Genomic DNA, 18,749 nt, shown 5'->3' with positions numbered 1-18,749 from the left:
GGGCCTGTTTTGTCTAGTGTTACTGGCCACATTCTCTGGCTAGGACACCTCCCATCTGGAGTTTATCATCAGGTAAATGCCACCTCAGTGGCAAAGACTTCTTTCTGTGTCTTTTAGAACTTCCGAGATTTTATAGGAGGGAGTTTAGATTTGTAAACAAATAATTGCAGCATGTTTTAAGTGTTAGAGTAAAAGACAAAAGGAAGTTCTCAAGGCCTTCTCCAGCTGCTTGAGAGACCCAAGGACCTTGATCCCAGAGTTTATGGCTTTGACTTTTGGAAGCCTACTCTTGTATGAGAAGCGTCTTCTCCCTGCCGATACTGGACGTGAGACCATGGAGGTTTGTCATGCATTTATCCGTTCTTAGTCTTCTCATTTTGGTGGTGGGGTGGGGGAGGGCAGTTCGAGACAGTGTTTCTATGTTAGACATGGCTGTCCTGGAACTCGCTTTGTAGACCAGGCTGACCCTGAGTTCGCTGAGATCCACCTGCCTCTGCCTCCCAAGTGCTGGGATTAAAGGTGTGCACTACCACCACCCGGCTGTCTTCTCATTTTGTAAATCAGGTATGAACCCAAACCTCTGCCAGTGACATTACAAATGAGAGTGGCCTTTCCTTTTTCCCTCCCTTATTTCATCTTTAAACTTCAACTTGGAGATGCAAGTGGAGAGTGGTCCCTGTGGTGACTGAAGATTTAGAAAATGGCCCTTCTTCTCACGTAGATGACACTTCTGGGGATTCATAATACAAATGTCGATTTGAAAAGTTCCCTGGTATAGGACTTCCCAAATTGGTTAGTAGGCGACCAGGGTGCCTTGGTGACTCTTGCATAAGCTGGCCTTCCCTGGGCCTGTGGCCCAATTTGAACTAATTGTGGAGCAGGGAGGGCAAGGAGTCAGCATTTTTATATAGCAAGCCAACCCAAGATTCCTTGCGTGTTAGAGTATGAAGGACAGTTAGCGGCAGACACCAACATGAACGCAGTATGCAGTGCATATGGAGTACTGTGTGTTCCCTGCAGCGTTCTTCCCTGATAACTAAGCCTCACAGCAAAAGCAAAGTAGATATTGAAATAACTCCATAAAGTCAGCCACTTAAAGTGGGTTCAATGGTTTGTACAAATATTTCCAAATATAATGGATTGTGCAAATGATCTAATTTTATAAGACTTCAACGGCATAAAAAGAAATGTTGGTCCCATTAGCAGTCACTTCCCAAAGAAAGTGTCTGGGAGTTAGTTCAGTAACAGCTATATGGATTGCTTGTCTCTCACTAGGTGGTTCTCAGACTCAGGCACAAAACAAGTCTTGGGTTTGGTTGTACAAAATGCTGACCTATGGCTTCCGTCTCCATAGACATCAGTCCAGTGTGGTCCATGGGTCTAGAAGAGACCTGCTTATACAAGAACCATCAAAGTGGTCCTAAGAGATGTGTCTGCTAAACACTGAAGAACCCTATGTAAGACAAATTGCTAAACAGTCTTAATAGTAAAAAAAAAAAACCCAGAGCCTGATATTGGAGTAAAAACTGAGAGAGGTCAGGGAAACAGAAAGAAGCCAGCCTTGTTCTTACCACTAGAAATCCTCAGCTGAAGAGAGAGCTACTTCCTGAATACTCACGCCTATATGCCTTTCTGTCCCTGCCCTCTTACTTCCTCTCTGCGCCCAGCCACATCACTGTCTGTCTGTCTGTCTGTACAGACCTCCAGACCTCCATGGTTAGTGCTGGGATTAAAGGCGTGTGCCACGCCTGGCTCTGTTCCCAGTGTGGCCTTGAACTCACAGAGCTCGGGATGATTCTCTGCCTCCTGAATGTTAGGATAAAAGGCGTGTGCTCCACTACCCGACGTCTATGTTTACTATAGTGGCTGGCTTTTTCCTCTGATGCTCAGATGAGCTTTATTGGGGTGCACAGAATATCGCCACAGTCCTATACCAGGAAGCCTTTCCAATAGAAAGGAAAGCAGGGGTGCTGGGCATTTAAGCATATGTCTTCAGTGGCACAGTAAGAGCATATACCAGGAGCCAGAGTCTAGCCTCCTCGCTTCCAGAACCCATGCTTAGTCCTACCATACCATCTCCTTTCCAAGAACTCATGCCAAATTCAATATTTACTTGGTGGGGAGAATAATTTGACGTTCTGGTTTCTTCTTGTTCAGGAGTTTTAGATAATTTCCCTTCCTGTTCCAACTGGCATTGTGGAGTAAATAAATATGGTTTCATTTTGAATTTGGTACGCAGTACAGCCAGGTTTTTCTAATTACATGAGAAATTACCATGATATAAAATTGAGTACTGGCATACTGAAAGCTAGGGGAAAGACTGGGTTCTGTGCAGTTGGTGACTTCACATAGCTTCACATATGTTCACATGTCTTCCTTCTATGTCTAATGAGTCTGTCATACCACAGCTTATGTTTATTCGTTGAACATTCGTTCAATATGTATTAGTGATTTCCCAAATGCTGATTATTCAGAGAGATTAGCAACAATTTTAATATCGCCATGCTTAGCTGGACCCTCCCTGATCTAGGCAATGGATCCCTTAGTGTCGGCTGCACACCTAGAAGACTACTCTGACTAAACTGCCCCACTTCTGTGGGTTTGGGATCTGCTACTTAAATCTGCACAGGGTTTAAATAATTTCCTCTCAAATAGTTGCAGTCTGGATTATTCCAAAGCCCAGATCTCAGTTCCCATATTAGACAGCCTGTGTGGGTGAGTAGGAATTGGTTTTGCCCTCTTTCAGGGTCACTGCTAATGCTCGTTAAGAAATAATGCGCAATAAAATGGGAAAGTAAAGATCTCATGGCTGTCGCACCAGGTAGAGTTAAGATTTTACTCTGCGTGGGTGGACCTGGGAAGTCATCTCAGATAGCTCAGCTACCTCCTGCCAACGATCCTGCTTATGGAGTAGCTGGTTGGGGGTGGGGTGGGGGTGGGGCTAGGGGTGGGGATGGGAAGAGTCTCTTCTCCCACTGCCACCATTTTGATTGGCATGTGCAGGTGGACCACTCACCCCTCTCAGTACCAGGGCAGGAGCCTTGTTCCTTGAGATTACTAGCTTGGGAGAGATCAACACCTCTGGAGCAATGACCCAAAGGCTGTGTACTTTTCCTGACCTCTTGGTGGGAGTGTCCAAAGCTCTGGGTTAGGCTAAACCAGAGCCTGAGTTGCTTTCTAGTCAGTAGCTCTCCTCCGGGTACTTAACAGTCAAAGTATAGACATCACTGCCCTGGGAAGGGCCCTGATTACAAGCAGGTTTCTGAATGAAGAAATAAGGCAGTTTGCTGAGACTAGGATTCAGCCTTCTAAAGACGTTTAGAGCTGCTGCAGTCACAGCCGATTATGGCTTTCAAAGCCGTTTACGGAAAATGTGTTTTTGTCAAGTGCCTCGTCTCTTTGGAGTGATAATTTGGGAAAGTTCCTAATGTTTGAATTGGAGCCTGGGTAATCTCAAATGACTTTTATTTCTGAGAATCTTTTTTGGGGGCTATGGGGGGCTGGCCTTGAACTCACAGAGATCCGCCTGCCTCTGCCTCCCCAGTTTTAAGGACTTTTAAAAAGTTACTATTTATTGAGCTCTCACTGTATGTGAGAGATAAATCCATCAATCTCTGTAGGTAAGAGCGGTCCTCACCTCTGCTTCATGAGCATGGAACTAGGCGGATCTGAGTGGTCTGTAACCACGGCCTTCTAGGGGGCCACCACAGAATCCCACCACCCCCTATCCACCTCTGTTTTGAACCCTACTGTCTGGAAGAAATGTTCTTTCCATAATTTATTTATTCATGAAAATTATATCATAAATCTGAGCCCAGAAAGCCATCATTCAGCCAAGATGTTAGTTAATAATTATTGTTGACAATTGTAGCGTAGAGCTTGGACAGGCAAGAGCAGTTACTATGGCATTTGTTATGTGTGACACGCGTACCCTGGCTGTGGGAGCCTGAAGAACAAATCCTGGTGGGGAGGGGAGCACAGGAGGCATGTATGTCATCATGTTGGCCTCACATTCATTCATGGCTAACTGCTTTGACTCACACCTTCAAGTTTCACTTTAACTCAACATGTGTGAGAATTATTCTCCATTCAAATCTTCTTCTTAAAATATTCGTTGCATTCATACCTAGCCACTCCCCTGGCAATGAAGTGCAGAGATGTATTTATGATTTTTTTTTTAAATCAATTAAAGCCAGGTGTGTTGGGACATGCCTATAGTTCCAACACTTGGGAGGCAGAGGCTGGAAGTTTTGGAGTTCAAGGCTAGTCTTGAGTTTCATAGTGAGATCCTGTCTCAAAAAAAATGAAGGTCTAGGCTGGAGAGATGGCTCAGTGGTTAAGAGCACTGGCTGCTCTTTCAGAGGACCCAGGTTTGATTCCCAGCACCCACATGGCGGCTCACTGCTGTCTATAACTCCAGTCCCAGGGGATCTGCGACCCTCTTTTCACCTCCTTAGGTACCAGGCACATATGTGGTGCACATGCTTATATGCAGGCAAAACACACACACACACACACACACACACACACACACACACACACACACACACACACACACACACACGGGGCGGGGGGAGGAGAAAATAAAAATAAATCTTTTTAAAAATTAAAAAAATGAAGGATGGGAGATGTAGCTCAATGGTTAGAGCACTGGCCTAACATGCTCACATTCCTGGGTTTAATCCCCAGCACAGGAAGTAGGGTGGTAGTGGTACAGAATTCATAAGCAAGTGGCATTTCCTGAAAGATTTTCATAACAGGAAGACTGGGCTCACAAGTCTCAGTTGGAATTTCAATAAAATTCCAGTGTGGATGTAGTGTGGACATTTTAGAATCCTAGTATTTTGTAGACTCTTAACTTGGCTTCTCGTTTTAATGAATTTCTTGAAACAGTCTCGCTGAGTAGCCCAGGTGGCCTTGAACTCCATCTTCCTGCTTCAGCCTTCCAGGGGCTGGGATTGCAGATATGCTCCACTCTCCCTGAAACTCACCCAAGGGAGGTGAAGTAACTGTCCTGACCATAGGGCTAGGGTGGACAGAGCGGCGCGTCATCGCTGTTCTTTGGTTTTGTGTGAGTTTTGCATGAAGATTGTGTCGGAAGAGCATCTCTTTAGCCTTCTTCTGAGACCAGGTCTCACCTGTGTAGCCTAAGCTTGCCTCGAGCCCATTTTCCTGCTTCCTCATCCTTCTAAGTGTTGCGGATTGCTTCCTGTACCACTGTCGCCAGCCTAAAGCATCTATTTACATAACGTATGCACCAGAATCACATGTGTAAGAGTTTTCTTTTGGGATACTATATTACTGAACATTGGAAAAATACATAGAATGCTCAGTATTCAGGGCTGGCAAGACGGCTCACAGGATAAAGGCACTTCTTATCATGTCTAAAGACCTGAGTTTAATTCCCAGGGCCCACACGGTGGGAGACCAAAATAACCCCAGTGAGTTGTCCAACTCTGACTTCCACATATGTGCATGCACACACAGAAATAAACAAATAAATGACTGGTTTTTTTGATTGAAAGAAAGCTCATATTCATGTCAGAATGCAATATTGCAACTTTGTTTAAATTCCAACAGTTGTTTTCTGTTACTTGAAACATTTTTTTTTAAACCACTGTTGCTTGGTCTCTTTCCACAATGTAACCTCTTGCAAGCGCTGTAGGGATAGCGAAACTAATAAGGCAGGTCCCTTAGAGGGCAGTATAATCTTACAGAGGAGATGAGGCACTTGGGAAGCTACAGATCCAGGTTCGTAAGCGCACTAGCAGATGAGTCAGATCACTTGATTTTGGAGTTATCGCAGCCCCTTGGGGATGCTAACCCTGGGGTTTCTAAATGGACCATATGTGTTTTGTTTCTACAAGAAAACGCATGATCAGCTTCAGGAAGTGGGTCTCTGGCTCGAAGCATGTGGACTGTAAGGATTCTTAAAACACCCATTTCAACCCCATCCCCCCACCCCCCAGTTAAAATCCTTTTTACAACCCTTAATTCTTGTCAAATACACATTGGTTGGACTACCCACTGAAAAACCTCACTAAGGCCGATTCATTTCCATAATTTCCAGCTCTTCTTCCTGCCTTGTAGACCTTCCCATCTGTCTTTTCTGTTCCATTTAATTTGGTTTCATTTCCAATCCGACCTGTGAAATGAGACTTGTTGTTGCTATGTGTGTCTCTGGTCATAATCGTTGGTTCTGGGGCCTCTTTCTAGAACATAAGCCTTCCTAGGGCAGAAGCACTGTCCTGATCTCTGAATACAGGCCCACGATTATCGAGTCCTTTAGAAGAGTTTCCTTGAGGCCAAGAGGCCTGAAATGTAGATTGTACACAGGAGATGTTCTGGCATCCCTAGGGTCAGAGACAGCTCCCAGCCTAAAAAGGGGGCTTAGTAAACGTTTTCTTTGGTAATTCCTACTATGTGACAGACCTTCTCAGCAAATGCTCAGAAATGATTTTTTTCTTAAGCTCCTTTTCCTCTTTCCCTATTTAAATACCATACCCAAGTCAAGCCACCACGTGGTTTCCTTCAGTGATCTTCCCCCTGTGACCTCCAGCAGCACACAGAGCCTGTGACAAGCAGTCAGAGCCACCATCTGTGTGGTATTGCTCCCCTCGACTTTAAATTAAATTCCCCTCACAGTGAGTGTATGAGCTCCTTGACAGCGCAGGGACCCCACCCCCGACCCCGCCCAATGCCTTCTGACTCTTCCAAAAGGACTTGGTTGGCTAGGATTTATTTGGTTAAAAGAACTTGGTTGGGTAGCATTTGGTTAAAAAGACTTGGTTGGCTAGGATTTGGTTCTAAGTCTGGAAGGCTAAGTCCGGAAGGCCAAGTGCTTCCCATTATCCGTAATGGAAACCTATGCATTTATGGTTTTATTTTGTTTTTCACATTCAGAATACTCAATATGGAAGGTTTATGAAATATTAAAATGCTACCCTCAAGAATAAACATGTGGTTATTAACTACCCTCCCCTTTCAAGGTGAAGCAAAATGGAGCTGTAGGGGTTACGGCTGGGGGAGGGGAGGGGAAGCGGGGGTGGGGGGTGGGGGGTGGAAATTTGGCACCTTTGCAGAGCATTTGGGCAACTCCACTTCCCATCTCAGAGTGGCCGCCATGCACACTGTCGTGAAGATTACTTACAGCAGGTTACACTGACCGCAGGCTGAATCTTTCCAACATGTGGACTTGATTTGCTCTCCTTTATTCCCTGTGAAAGCCAAAACAACAACAAGAAGAACCCAGTAACCTCTCCGGAACCTTTATTGCCCTTAAGGAAGCGTTTCCAGCTCGTCTGTTCCCTTTGTTCTCTGGGTAGTTCACCCACAAGCTCCAGTAGGAAACCAAGAGGTCACAACTAGAAATTTTGCTGGCTGAGATTGCTTTATAGTGTCACTGCTAAATCAGAGTGCCTGTTGTTTTCTTTTTCCTTGTAATTCCTTTTGAGGGATAGAGTGGCCCCAAACAGGCGGCCCTTTGTGAAGGTGACACTTATCACCAACTTGTGAATCAACCACATAACTTACTATTCAGAGTTCATGTTGGTTTGAAGGGTTTGAAAGTGAAAGGCCATCAGACCAAGGAATTCATAATTTGTGTGGTCCACCATGGTGGTGGTGGTGGTGGTGGTGGTGGTGGTGGTGGTGGTGGTGGTGGTGGTGGTGATGGTCGGGGTGTGTGTTAGAGCTGAGCTTAAAGGTACTGGAAGAAAAAGAAATTGAGGTTCAAGGACTGTGTTGATAGGCTACCCAAAGAGTTTACAGGGTTTTGAGACAATAAGGGATTTTTTTAAATCTTAAAGATAAAAATATATCTTCTTTTTTTGCTAGCCGGTTGAACAAACAACCAAAATACAGTAACCATCTGTGTGGTTTAGTAAAATAGATTAACGGGGACACGAATCATTTATGCTCACCATGTGTACTCTAGTGTGGCCAGGAGTCACGGCCTAAGCTAATTTCTAGAGAATTACAACAAGCTTTGGAGTTGGACACTCAAGAACCCTGGAAGGAAATGAAGGAGAATATAAACAACACTCGTTTTCCCTGGGCAGTCAAACGGACTTCTTTCTTTTTCTTTTAAGTATTTTCAAATTTTCTATAGGAAACGTATTACTTTAATTGTAACTCGGCAACAGAAATAATCCAGAAAGGAGCAGTCTCCATCACCTCCCCATTCTACCGAGGGTGTGTGGGCTTGAGTGGGTGGACAGCTCCCAAGGAGGTCTTTGCTTTACAGTTATCATGGGATAACTGCCAGTCAGAGAATATTCTAATGTTTTGAGAAGATTAAGTACAGTACGGTAGATGGCTTGTAGTAGAAAGGTTAACACGATGGTGAGCACAACACCGTCGTCACAATACTTGGAGTGCTCCCCAAGTTCGTTTTCATCTGGAGCTAGAAGAGTTCATTTATGTGAGGTGCCAGCCCTTGGCAGACTGTAAGCATCACTCAGGCATTAGCCATGATCATTGTTTATAGTAGCTTTGAAAGCAAACAGGTCTGTCTGCAGGGCTGTACCTGGGGTGTAGCTGATTTGTACAGGGTTGGGAGTGGTGTCACTCATTACTTTGGTTTTAAATTCTCCAGTCAAAGTCTCTTCCTCCAACAGTGTTCAGTAACTAGGCCTTCCCCTTTGTTATGAAACTGGAGCAGCTTTGTCTGTTTCCTGCCAGGCACTGTGGTGTTTAGGATCTAGTTTTTATGGCAAGGGTCAGGTGGGAGCCTGTGTTATATTCTCTCCCACACGTACTCTTTAACTGTGATGATCTAGTGTAGGTGAATTTTTTTGTAGGTTCTGGTTGAATCTCTGAATGCATACCCTGCTTTGAGTTTAGCTTGTCTTTGGGGGGGAAAAATGTGTATTTTTCTTTGCTACAAAGGAAATAGGAGAAGGGAAGAGGAAAGAACATACATGCACATCTGCCAGTCACCTGCTTGGTGCCTCAATTTCCCACAAGTCATCTCTTTTGCATGGACTTTGGAATAAGCCTTGCTTTGCAGCCAGATTTGACCACACGGTTTCCTAATGGTCAATGTGAGGTGAGTTAAAGCTCAGAACCTTGGTGTCTTCATCTATAAAACAAGGAAACAGTACAGGAAAAGCTGGGACCCTTGAATGGCAGAGGATCTCACCTCAGTGAGCATAATTTAGGGGGCAAAGCAGCTATCAGAGCCACCCAAAGACAGTGGCTTCCCAGTCCTTTGTATCCCAAACTCCTAGAATGAATTTCGCGCATAATAGAAGGGTACCTTTAGAATAGGTTTTTATTGTGACATTATAGGTAAGCACTTAACAGACAAGAAGCAGTAGAGTTCCTGTATAGAATGGGTCCCAAGAGATTGCTAGTCAAGGGGTTTTCGATGAGTCTTTTGGCAGAAACTGGGGTAAGACACTGAGTGATGAATTGATCAGCCCCATCACCCCACCCACAGGATGTCCAAGTGCCTCTCAGATTTGGTCATGTCCTCACATATAGCTTCCAGGCAATGGTTTTCATCTAGGTGGCGTAAAAGGAGACTAAAAGTAGCAAGAAGGCAGAGCAGGAACCAGAGCCCCCTTCTGGCATACTTGGCTTCCAGCCAGGACTGAACCAAGGAATTTCTGGCTTCTGGCAAAGGACAAGAGTCAGAACTGGAGGTCCTGACCAGTTTCTGTTTCCTGTTGTCACTCTGGAGGGTGTGGTAAACGTTGGGAATATTTTGAAATTATGTGTTGTAAAATACCTGAATGCACTCCAGTCCCTGTATGGATTGTCTGTAGCACACCTACACACACACAGAGTGATACTATTGATTTAAACGCTATTTTAAAAACACAGTAACACAAGTTATTACAAACATGCTTTTGACAGCTGCATGCCCTGTTTTGGATTTGTCCCCTTCTCTTTTGGATGTTTTGTTTACTTTAAAGTTTTAGGGGGTAGCCTTCCCAATATGCTCTGCAAACTTTTTCAAGTCACGTGTCCAGAATGAGCAAGTTCAGGGATTAAAGAAACGTCTGTTTTGCACTTGCAGTCTTGTGACCTTAGAGCTCAAAATGATCAGCCTCCTCTGAGAAAGGCCTTTCTCCTGGGCCGTCCAGGTGTATAACAGTGTGATATTAAACAGTCTGGCCAAAATCAGACACTGGCTGATCCGGGCTGAGGGGAACCCGAATCTGGTAAAAGATTATTTATGAGCTATGCATACGCTTCATTTCCCCAGAACACCTCAGTTACCATTGATTTGTTTTCCAATGCTTTTGGAATTTCTTTAAATGGTACTGGTGCGTCAGTGGTCCCCGCTGGTCCGCTTGCTGAGATAACAATGTTCATCTTTATTTTCCTCCCCTTTGTCCACAACCCCTAGAATCATAGCAGCAGATCCAGAGCCGGATGGAGCTGTTAGTGAACTGTCAAGCATATGGTCTGGCCACAGAGACCCATAAAACAGCATGAGGTTAAGGTTTGGAGTAAAAACACAGTCCTTAATTTCTTAGCAAAGAGCAGGGAAGGAGACCCACAGCCTCTCATTAGGCTGGTTGGGGTATTTATTTCTTCACTGTGGTATTGTGCTGTAGGTTTCATTTAAATGTCTTGTTAAAATTTGGCAAGGCAGGTAGTGGAGCGAAGGTGGGCCCCGCTGTCTGGACTGACCATCTTATTAAACACCCTTGTAATCGTTCCTGTTCCAACAAATGAGTTCTCTTGCCATCTGTTAAGCTTAATTAAATGGAAGGGTTGGAGGGGGAGCCTGGGAGTTAAGAGTGGGGTTCAGTAGACTGCGGAGCAGAGCCAGGGAAGGACAAGGCTGTAGCTAGCTAGCTGCAGCCCTTGAAGCGCTGGAGGGAGGACAGAGGGAGAGATGAGAAGGATTGTATTTGCTTTCCGGGCTTCTTTCAGACAATCTACAGGAGGAGCTACATTCAATTGTTACTATGTATCTCTTTATTTTTTAACCTTGACTGGACCGTCGTTTAAGGGGGAAGAAATGACGCAGGCAATGCTTAAGAGTAGAATGTGCAAAAGGCAGATTATATTAAATTGTGTGATGTTTAAAATATCTGGGTCCAGTGAAAGATACTCTTTTTATTGCAAAAAAAAAAAAAAAATCAAGTTTATACAGTACTAGTGGGTGAGAATCTGAAGCCTTAGGAATCATTTCAAAAAAAGAATTGAGAATTATTATATGCTTAAAACTTGTACATGTGATTCATATAGAGCATCAGGGTATGCTCAGGAGCCTTGCTCAGTGACTTGTGAGGTGTCTTTAATTGGGACAGTCCAGGACCATTCACATCAGGGATGAACTTATGTTTTCCTGTTAAGTACTTATAATAGTTCAGTAAACACAACCTCCTTTTATAGAGTTTTGAATGCATATGAGAGCATTTGGGCCAAGCGTTTTTCAAAGAGGCTGCCTGGAATGCACACTGAGTAAAAATTTATCGAAGTGCAGCATACTGAAAAAAAAAGTGCACAGCTTTAAGGGCTGAACCAATCCTGTAGTTAGTAAAATGCATGACTTACAAGCATGAGAACCTGAGTTACATCCTCAGCGCCCATGTGAAAAGCCAGAAAGGCTGGTACTAGCTTGTAGCTTCAGTGTTGAGGGGTGAGAGGGTGAAGACAGGAGATCTCTGGGACTTGCTACCCAGCCAGCCTCGTCTAATTGGTAAGCTCCAGTCCCACGAGACCCTCTCAATAGGAGATGGATGATGCTCCTGGGACTAGCATCTGAGATTGTCCTCTGGTCTCCACTCACATGTGTACATGTGTACCCTTGCATACACATGAACACTAGTTCACATACAAATGGATTTAAAAGAGCACAGCTTGATAAAGCCTCATAAAAGCCAATAACCAGCACTCACATTGAAAACCAGAACACGGAACAGTTAAGACTGGGTCCGAAGGTGCTTGCCTGATGACCTAGGACCCACATGATGGAAGGAGAAAATGAACACCCCTCCCCCAAGTTATCCTCTGACCTCCACACATGCTTCATGGCCTGTGCCCCCCCCCCCTCTCTCTCTCTCTCTCTCCCTCTCCCTCCTCTCTGTCTCTCTCTGTGTGTCTCTGTGTCTGTCTCTGTCTCTCTCTCATACACACACACACACACACAAACCAACTAACATTAAAATGAAAACCAGTACATTTCAGCATTCCAGAAGTCCCTGCCGTGGTGATATGCTGTGGTAATGTCTGGTGGTGGTAAGCTTTGCTGCTGCCATGTGCTCATTCTCATTGAGTTTTTCAGGGTGTAGACATTCTGAGTGTGTATCAGTTCAGTCCTTGTGTGGATCAGCATGTGGGTTGGTTTTGGGTTTGAGCTGTTAGGAGTAGCAGCTATGCACAATCCTTATAACTTGCCTTGGTGAGCGTGAGGCCCCCCCCATGTTTCTGTCAAGTGGATGTCAAGGATGGGAGCTGCTGGGTCATAGGATAAGCATATGATTGGATTTAGAACACAGAGCCAGCTTTCCAAAGTATGCATTAATGCAGATCCTGTGAGCAAAAGAATAAGACATTTTATTGTTTTCTTTTAATTATAGAAATCAACTTAATAACAAGGATTTAGTGACATTTTTATTTAAAAATAACTTTCCATCTCCATACCTATTAAAGAATAGTTTTGCTTTTAGTATTCGAGAACATTCTAGAACAGGAAAGAGTAATGAGAGATATCGGGCAGTGTCTTTGGACTTCACTTCTGGGGCTTTGCAATTGGAGAATTTTTGCTCCCTTGGGTGGTGTTCAAATGAAGAGTTTATGAGTCATGCATTGTGCATGGGGGAGGCAGAGGCTGATGGATCTCTGAGTTCAAGGCCAGCCTGGTCTACAGAGCGAGTTCTAGGATAACCAGGCTACACAGGGAAACCCTGTCTTGAAAAACAAACTAACAAAAGAAAGAGTTCAATTTCAGGAATTCCTTTGGTTCTCCAGGAAGTTAGGTTAAGGGAAAGTGACAGTTTAGAGGACAAAGCAGAATGGTGGCCTTACCCGCACCCCCCCTCAGCCCCCAGTTTGTTACTGCAAGTACCTCATTCAGGGACAGGATGAAGGTTCTGACCTGTCAAGAATACTCATCAGTTTTGTGTTCTCAGGAGAAACTTCCATTTTTCAAGTCCTCTAATAACCAAGAAACATTTACCTTAAGGTCACCAAAATGTCAGCCAGATTCCATAATTTTGAATTCCTGTCTTTTATCACATGACCCGGGTACCACAACTCCTCACCTCTCCCCCACCCCCCGTCTCACTCCCCAAAAACAAAGTTGTATTTTGTTTCTTCTGCAATTTTACATGCAGCACAAAGTACAAAAAAATGAAACTGGGGCATCGGTTGTTTCTAAAATTCTACACCTTCTTTAAAATAAATCAGGAAAAGTTCAAATCTCAGTCATTGTGTGTTGTGCCCCCTGCCCCATGCTCCATGCCCACATTCTACGTAGGATTCCTAGACCATCCTGAACAGCAAGGTGATAAGGACAAGTTTGTTTGCTAGATCAGCTAAAAGCACTGCCTGTACTTAATTTGAGATCTAGGTTCAGGCCTCAGCACTTCAGTTTTTCACCTGGGACTTAGCTCCTAACTTTGGTGCTATAGTTTTCAAATCTGTAAAATGTGGTTTCAGATACCTGCTCTGCCTACACAGGCAATTAGGAAGATTAAGTGCAGTAATTGATGTGAAATTGTAAACTACAAAAATTCTAAGCTTTGGGGAGCTGAACAGCTCTTTTAGAGCATGGTTGAAATTACGGATTTCTCATGTGATTTTTATGCACACACACATAAGCCAACTTTTAAACCTTGTACCAGTTGTACATCATTGGTACCAGGGGAAGGACGCAGGGCAAAGACCATCTGCTTTGATAGCCCTGTCACTTCAACACTGGGACGGCTAGAGGGTTGTAGTATAGCGTCCACCAATCACTATTGCACATATCTAGGACTTGTTAATTTAAAATTTTTGTCTTATCAACCTAAATTAATTAGGTATAGACAGTATAGGAAAGGACTATATAAAAATATTAGCCCTATTGCTGTTAAGATCTCAAGCATGATAGAGATTGAAGGAACTTTGTGCACTAGTCTTGACACGCACCCTTAGAACTATTGAGCAATGCTCCTTCCTCTTAAGGAAACAAGGGAACAGCACGTTTGGCCATAGGTGAGTGTTGACTTGAGCACAGTGGGTTCGGTTGGCTTCCTGGGAGTCTCCCACTAGAGAACCCCTACTCTAAGAGGAAGGCAGTAAGTACATTTGCCAATCACTGCATCAGTTCAGTTCATTTTTAATGAAAATGAAATGAACATATTTTTGAAAAGGAAATGATAGAAAGGTCTGGAATATACTCTGGGATTATGGTAAGTGATGATGTTGGCTTAGGCTGTGGAGAACTAGGAATTTAGGAATGTGGGCTAATTTAGAAATGAGGCGTGTAGACTTGTAATTTTCTTCCACCTGAACCCCCTATAAACACACACACACACACACACACACACACACACACACACACACACACGTCCCCTTTTCTCTCCAAGGGGCACGTGGGTGGAATCTAGGGGTCATGCTAGGCAGGTACGGTGTCATTAGGCCACATTCCCAGACCCATAATTCCCTTTCAAAAAATGAGATGTGTTTTAGGATTCAGAATCCTGATGTCCCTTGGTTATAAAATAACCCCCAGTGAATCTGGGGCAGAATTGATATGTACAAGAAATGACTGATTAATGGATTAGTAAGTTCTAGTTGGGACTTGCTGCCAGTTAAGTTCCAGGCATGATATGTCTTGGTAGCAAATTTGTTATGCAAAACTTAACCAGCTAACAAATTCTAATGAGACATAGGGTGAGGAATGTCAGCTCTGGAACCACAAGGCCTGGCTTCAAAGTCCGGCCTTGTCCTGAATGATTTTTGATCAACTTTTTAACCTTCCTAAGCTCTTGGCTTTTCATCTTTATAAGTGTAGTCCTTTAAAAATATAGACACACGAGTGCATTGCACTAGGTTTCTGTATCTATGTATTGGGATGGTAATAGTGTCTGTCAGGGCTGGAGAGACGGCTCAGCAGGTAAGAGTGCTGGGGTCCCACTCCTACAGACGACATGAGGTCCTTTCCTAGCACCCATGTCAGGTGCCTCACAACCACCTGTGACTCCAGAGCCAGGGGACCCAATACCTGGGCTCCGTGAACACCTGCACTCAGGTCCACACGCCTTCCCACAGGTACGCATACATGCACTTAAATAAAAAGAAAAAATTTCACTTGTACTGTCTATCACGAAGGTGTTTTTGTAAAACCAATTTAAGCTGGATTGAGAAGGGTGCTAGAGAGGCTGAGGCAAGAGAATTCAAGGCAGAGGTCAAGGCCAGCCTGGGCGATGTGGTAAGGTCTGGTACATACAGTGAAACCCTGTCTTAAGAAACAAACAACTGTCAAACAAACACATCAAAATAGAAATATTAGCACACAGCGCATGCTCAGATCTTTATCCCATAGTAAGCGTTCTGTAAAGCTTAACCAGTGTTGTTATTGTGAGCCCTGCAAGAATCCATGGAAACATCCCTTGGCTGATAAGATGACTCAGTGTGTAACGCTTACTGACAAGCCCAGAGACTCAAGTTTCATCTCTGGGACCTACATGGTAGAAGGAGAGAACTAACTCTCAAAAAATTCTACACACAGGGGCGCACGCGCGCGCGCGCGCACACACACACACACACACACACACACACACACACACACGCGCGCGCGCGCGGGGGAGGGAAGAATAAATAAGCAAAACAAGCATAATTCAGAAGTTTGAAAAGAAAACTTTCCTCTTGCAGGGTTATTTTGATGGAGCGGCATCTGCTGAATGAATGAGCATGGCACATGGGGTGTGATGGGTGGTATCGTGATAATTTATAATTATACTTTTCCAAGCTGTAATTCCACCGCTGTCCTTCTGTGCGATTCCACCCTCCGCTCCCGCCTACCCCCTGCCACACCCCAGCCATGGGCCTGCCCTTCCTTTGCGTTCTGTTTAGCTTGCACCGGGGCTTGATGAACTTGGCACATGCCTCCTCACCACAGCCACACAGGTGTGTTGGGCTGTCTGGGATGCTTTCCCAGATGCCGGCAAATGCTTGGTTGGCAGCAGGATAGAGAGGAGAAACAAAAATTTGGCTGACACCTTCAGGTCTGACTCCTGATTCATCTAGAGAGTTCCGTGGCACCTTTAAAGCTCTTAAGACAAACGAGAAGGGCGCTGCCCCACCCCCACCCCCTTACTGTGTACACAGCCTGGACTTTTCAACTTCTCATTTGTTACAGATGCTAGTCGAGTCTCAAACCTATAGAGCTATTTTAACTTAAGGTGGTGTGTGAAAGAGTGGGTGTGAGGTAGGCTAGGCAGGACCCGGCAGAGAATGTGTGTGCCGATGTGCCACAGCCTGGCCGGGAATCTTCTCTCGAGGCCACACGTATTTGGCAAGTGTCTTTGTTACTCTCCTGAGGGGGGAGTTTGAGTAATGAAGGTGATAGATAATATGGGGTAGGTACTGGCTGGATAGGGACATGAGAGAATGTGGAAAGAATTCTTTTCAAAGAGTTTTATTACATTAGATGTTAGGGCCTGTAAACAATTACAGCATTCAGGGAGTGCAGGATTTAAATGAGAAACACAACTTTGCCAGATTACGGCAGCCGGATAAAATGGCATGGGCTCCGGAAATCTGTAATTAAATGTATTTTTGAAAATGAAAAATATAGTGTAACATCTGGTTTATTTCACTATAGTGCCTGGGTAATGCTTAAATAAATAAGAGTGACTGACTTTGGTGGATATTTAGGTTACTCTCTGTAAAAATCACTGTATTGTAATTAAACTTTTTCCTATTTGAATCTATTTGTGTTGTATGCAACAAATTATTCACACACATATAGAAGGTGACTCTCAGAAAAATCTGACGTCCATTTTCTTTCTTGTTGCAGCGGATCTTCAACTCCTTGGTTTACACAGAGAAAATCTCCAATGGAGAGAGCGAAGTTCAGCAGGTAAGATTGTGGGACAGGGCACATTCCCTGATAGTCTCCCCTAGAGGCTTACCTCTTCCTCTAGCCTACTTTTATGGAGTCTCTTGCATGATGGCGACTCCCTGACATTTCAGGTGCTTAGACGTCGTGGGTGGTTCACACCCATTCCTGGTGTTCCTTGGAAGCATTACCTCTTGTCATGAATATCTCTGACCCTCCCAAATCCAAAACTAATGAAACACGTTTCATCGAATGCAGAAAATAAGCATCTGGGCTGTGGAATCAGACTCCCCATTCTGGCATCCGTATGCACTCTTTGGTCATAGCAAACAGTCCCCATTCCTTTTTTTTTTTTTTTTTTTTTGATTGGCAGTTTGTCAGCCTTATGCAAGAGACTCCTGATAGCTTCCTCATGAAGTTCTGATGATGAAGTGGTCAGGCTAACGAGAACACAGTTAGCTCATCTTGGTGGAAGAAGGCTCTGGCAGGGCAGCAGCTACTGCATGAGCGCTTCATGGTGCTTTTCTGTCCTCTTTCTAGAATTCTACCGCTCCCCCCCCCCCTTTCTTTTCCCTTCTTTATCTTCTTTCAGTGCTGTGTGCAGTCAAGATACTTAAAGGCCAGGTTCTGTTTGTTTCTAGCTAGCTGGCATTGAGTACGCTGCCTCCTCCACTAAGACACAGTGTTGGTGAGCTCGAACATAAATAATTCGCGGGTGCCTGAGAAGAGCGGTAAGAAAGGCAGGCGGAGGCTTTCATTTCAGCTAACCCACCGACTTCGTTCCAGCCTGACTGTCGACAAGTAACTTGAAACCAGGTTTGAAACTTCAGTGAGAAACAGAACCCAGCTACAAGCCAGGGTGCAGCGGAGGGCTCACACAGGATACAAAGACAAATATAAGAAAATGCATAATGATGTAAATTCTGAGTTCCTTCTGTTCTTTTATTCATGGAGACAGCTTGACCCTGTCAGAGCTTTTAAAGTGCATTCTCAGAGGAAAGGCTTTGCGTCAGGGCGAAGTTCTTACAGGCTAGTTATTTATTTACAGTTGAGTGCTGTGAGCTAAGTTCAGCATTTCCTGTTTATAGGCGGGGGCCTGTTTTAGTCACTTTTAAGTGGTGATGTGGGTCTCATTTTTCTTAGTTTAGATATTGGTAAGGATGAATAGCCTGAAATTGCCGTGGTGTGCTACACTGAGTCCTGTCTTTCTAAGTCCTGACTTAAGCTTATTCCCGAGAGCTAGAAGGCACTTCAGAATCACTAAATCTACAAGACTTGTTATGGACTACGATTTCTACTCAAAGCCTGCTCGTTAGAGGAGACGTTTTTTGGTAGACAACCGCTATTTGATAACCCTTTAAAGAATGTGATCTGGGCTATCAGGTTAAGCCTCTTGAAGTAACAGATACAGGTCTTACACGGACTCTTTCCGAACGTGCAGCTGTTTTGTGTTTGGGGGCTGATGTCATTGCTAAACTGGCTATGAGCAAGCTTGGTGGAAGCCTTCAGTATAATTGTTAGAAATCATAGCAACTGACGGAGCACTGAGAGAACACTGATGGGAGGCCCTTCAATAGACTGTGGCAGATAACCTTCAGAAGCAGACTGTCCTATTATGAGGAGGATACTGAGGCCACAAGAGGTCAAAGAAGTTGCCTGTACTCTTATGACAGGAGAATAAGTTTTCAGAAATCAGTGCGACACAAATGTATGTTGACTATTCTCTTTGACCATTTAC

General features: G+C 44.3%; 1 protein-coding gene across 1 annotated transcript in view; it reads left to right on the top strand.

The window, feature by feature from the left end:
- The window catches only part of Cachd1 (cache domain containing 1), a 221,723-nt gene that overhangs the window by 67,469 nt on the left and 135,505 nt on the right, over positions 1 to 18,749 (top strand). The window contains exon 2 of the mRNA XM_052716199.1: positions 16,970 to 17,032. Coding sequence (XP_052572159.1) covers positions 16,970 to 17,032 — 63 coding nt within the window. The remainder of the gene's footprint in view (positions 1 to 16,969; positions 17,033 to 18,749) is intronic.

The sequence above is a fragment of the Peromyscus californicus genome, unplaced genomic scaffold, assembly GCF_007827085.1.
Source record: "Peromyscus californicus insignis strain IS unplaced genomic scaffold, ASM782708v3 Scaffold_5__1_contigs__length_169319896, whole genome shotgun sequence".
Lineage (NCBI taxonomy): Eukaryota > Metazoa > Chordata > Mammalia > Rodentia > Cricetidae > Peromyscus > Peromyscus californicus.
This window is presented reverse-complemented; position numbering and strand designations above follow the sequence as displayed.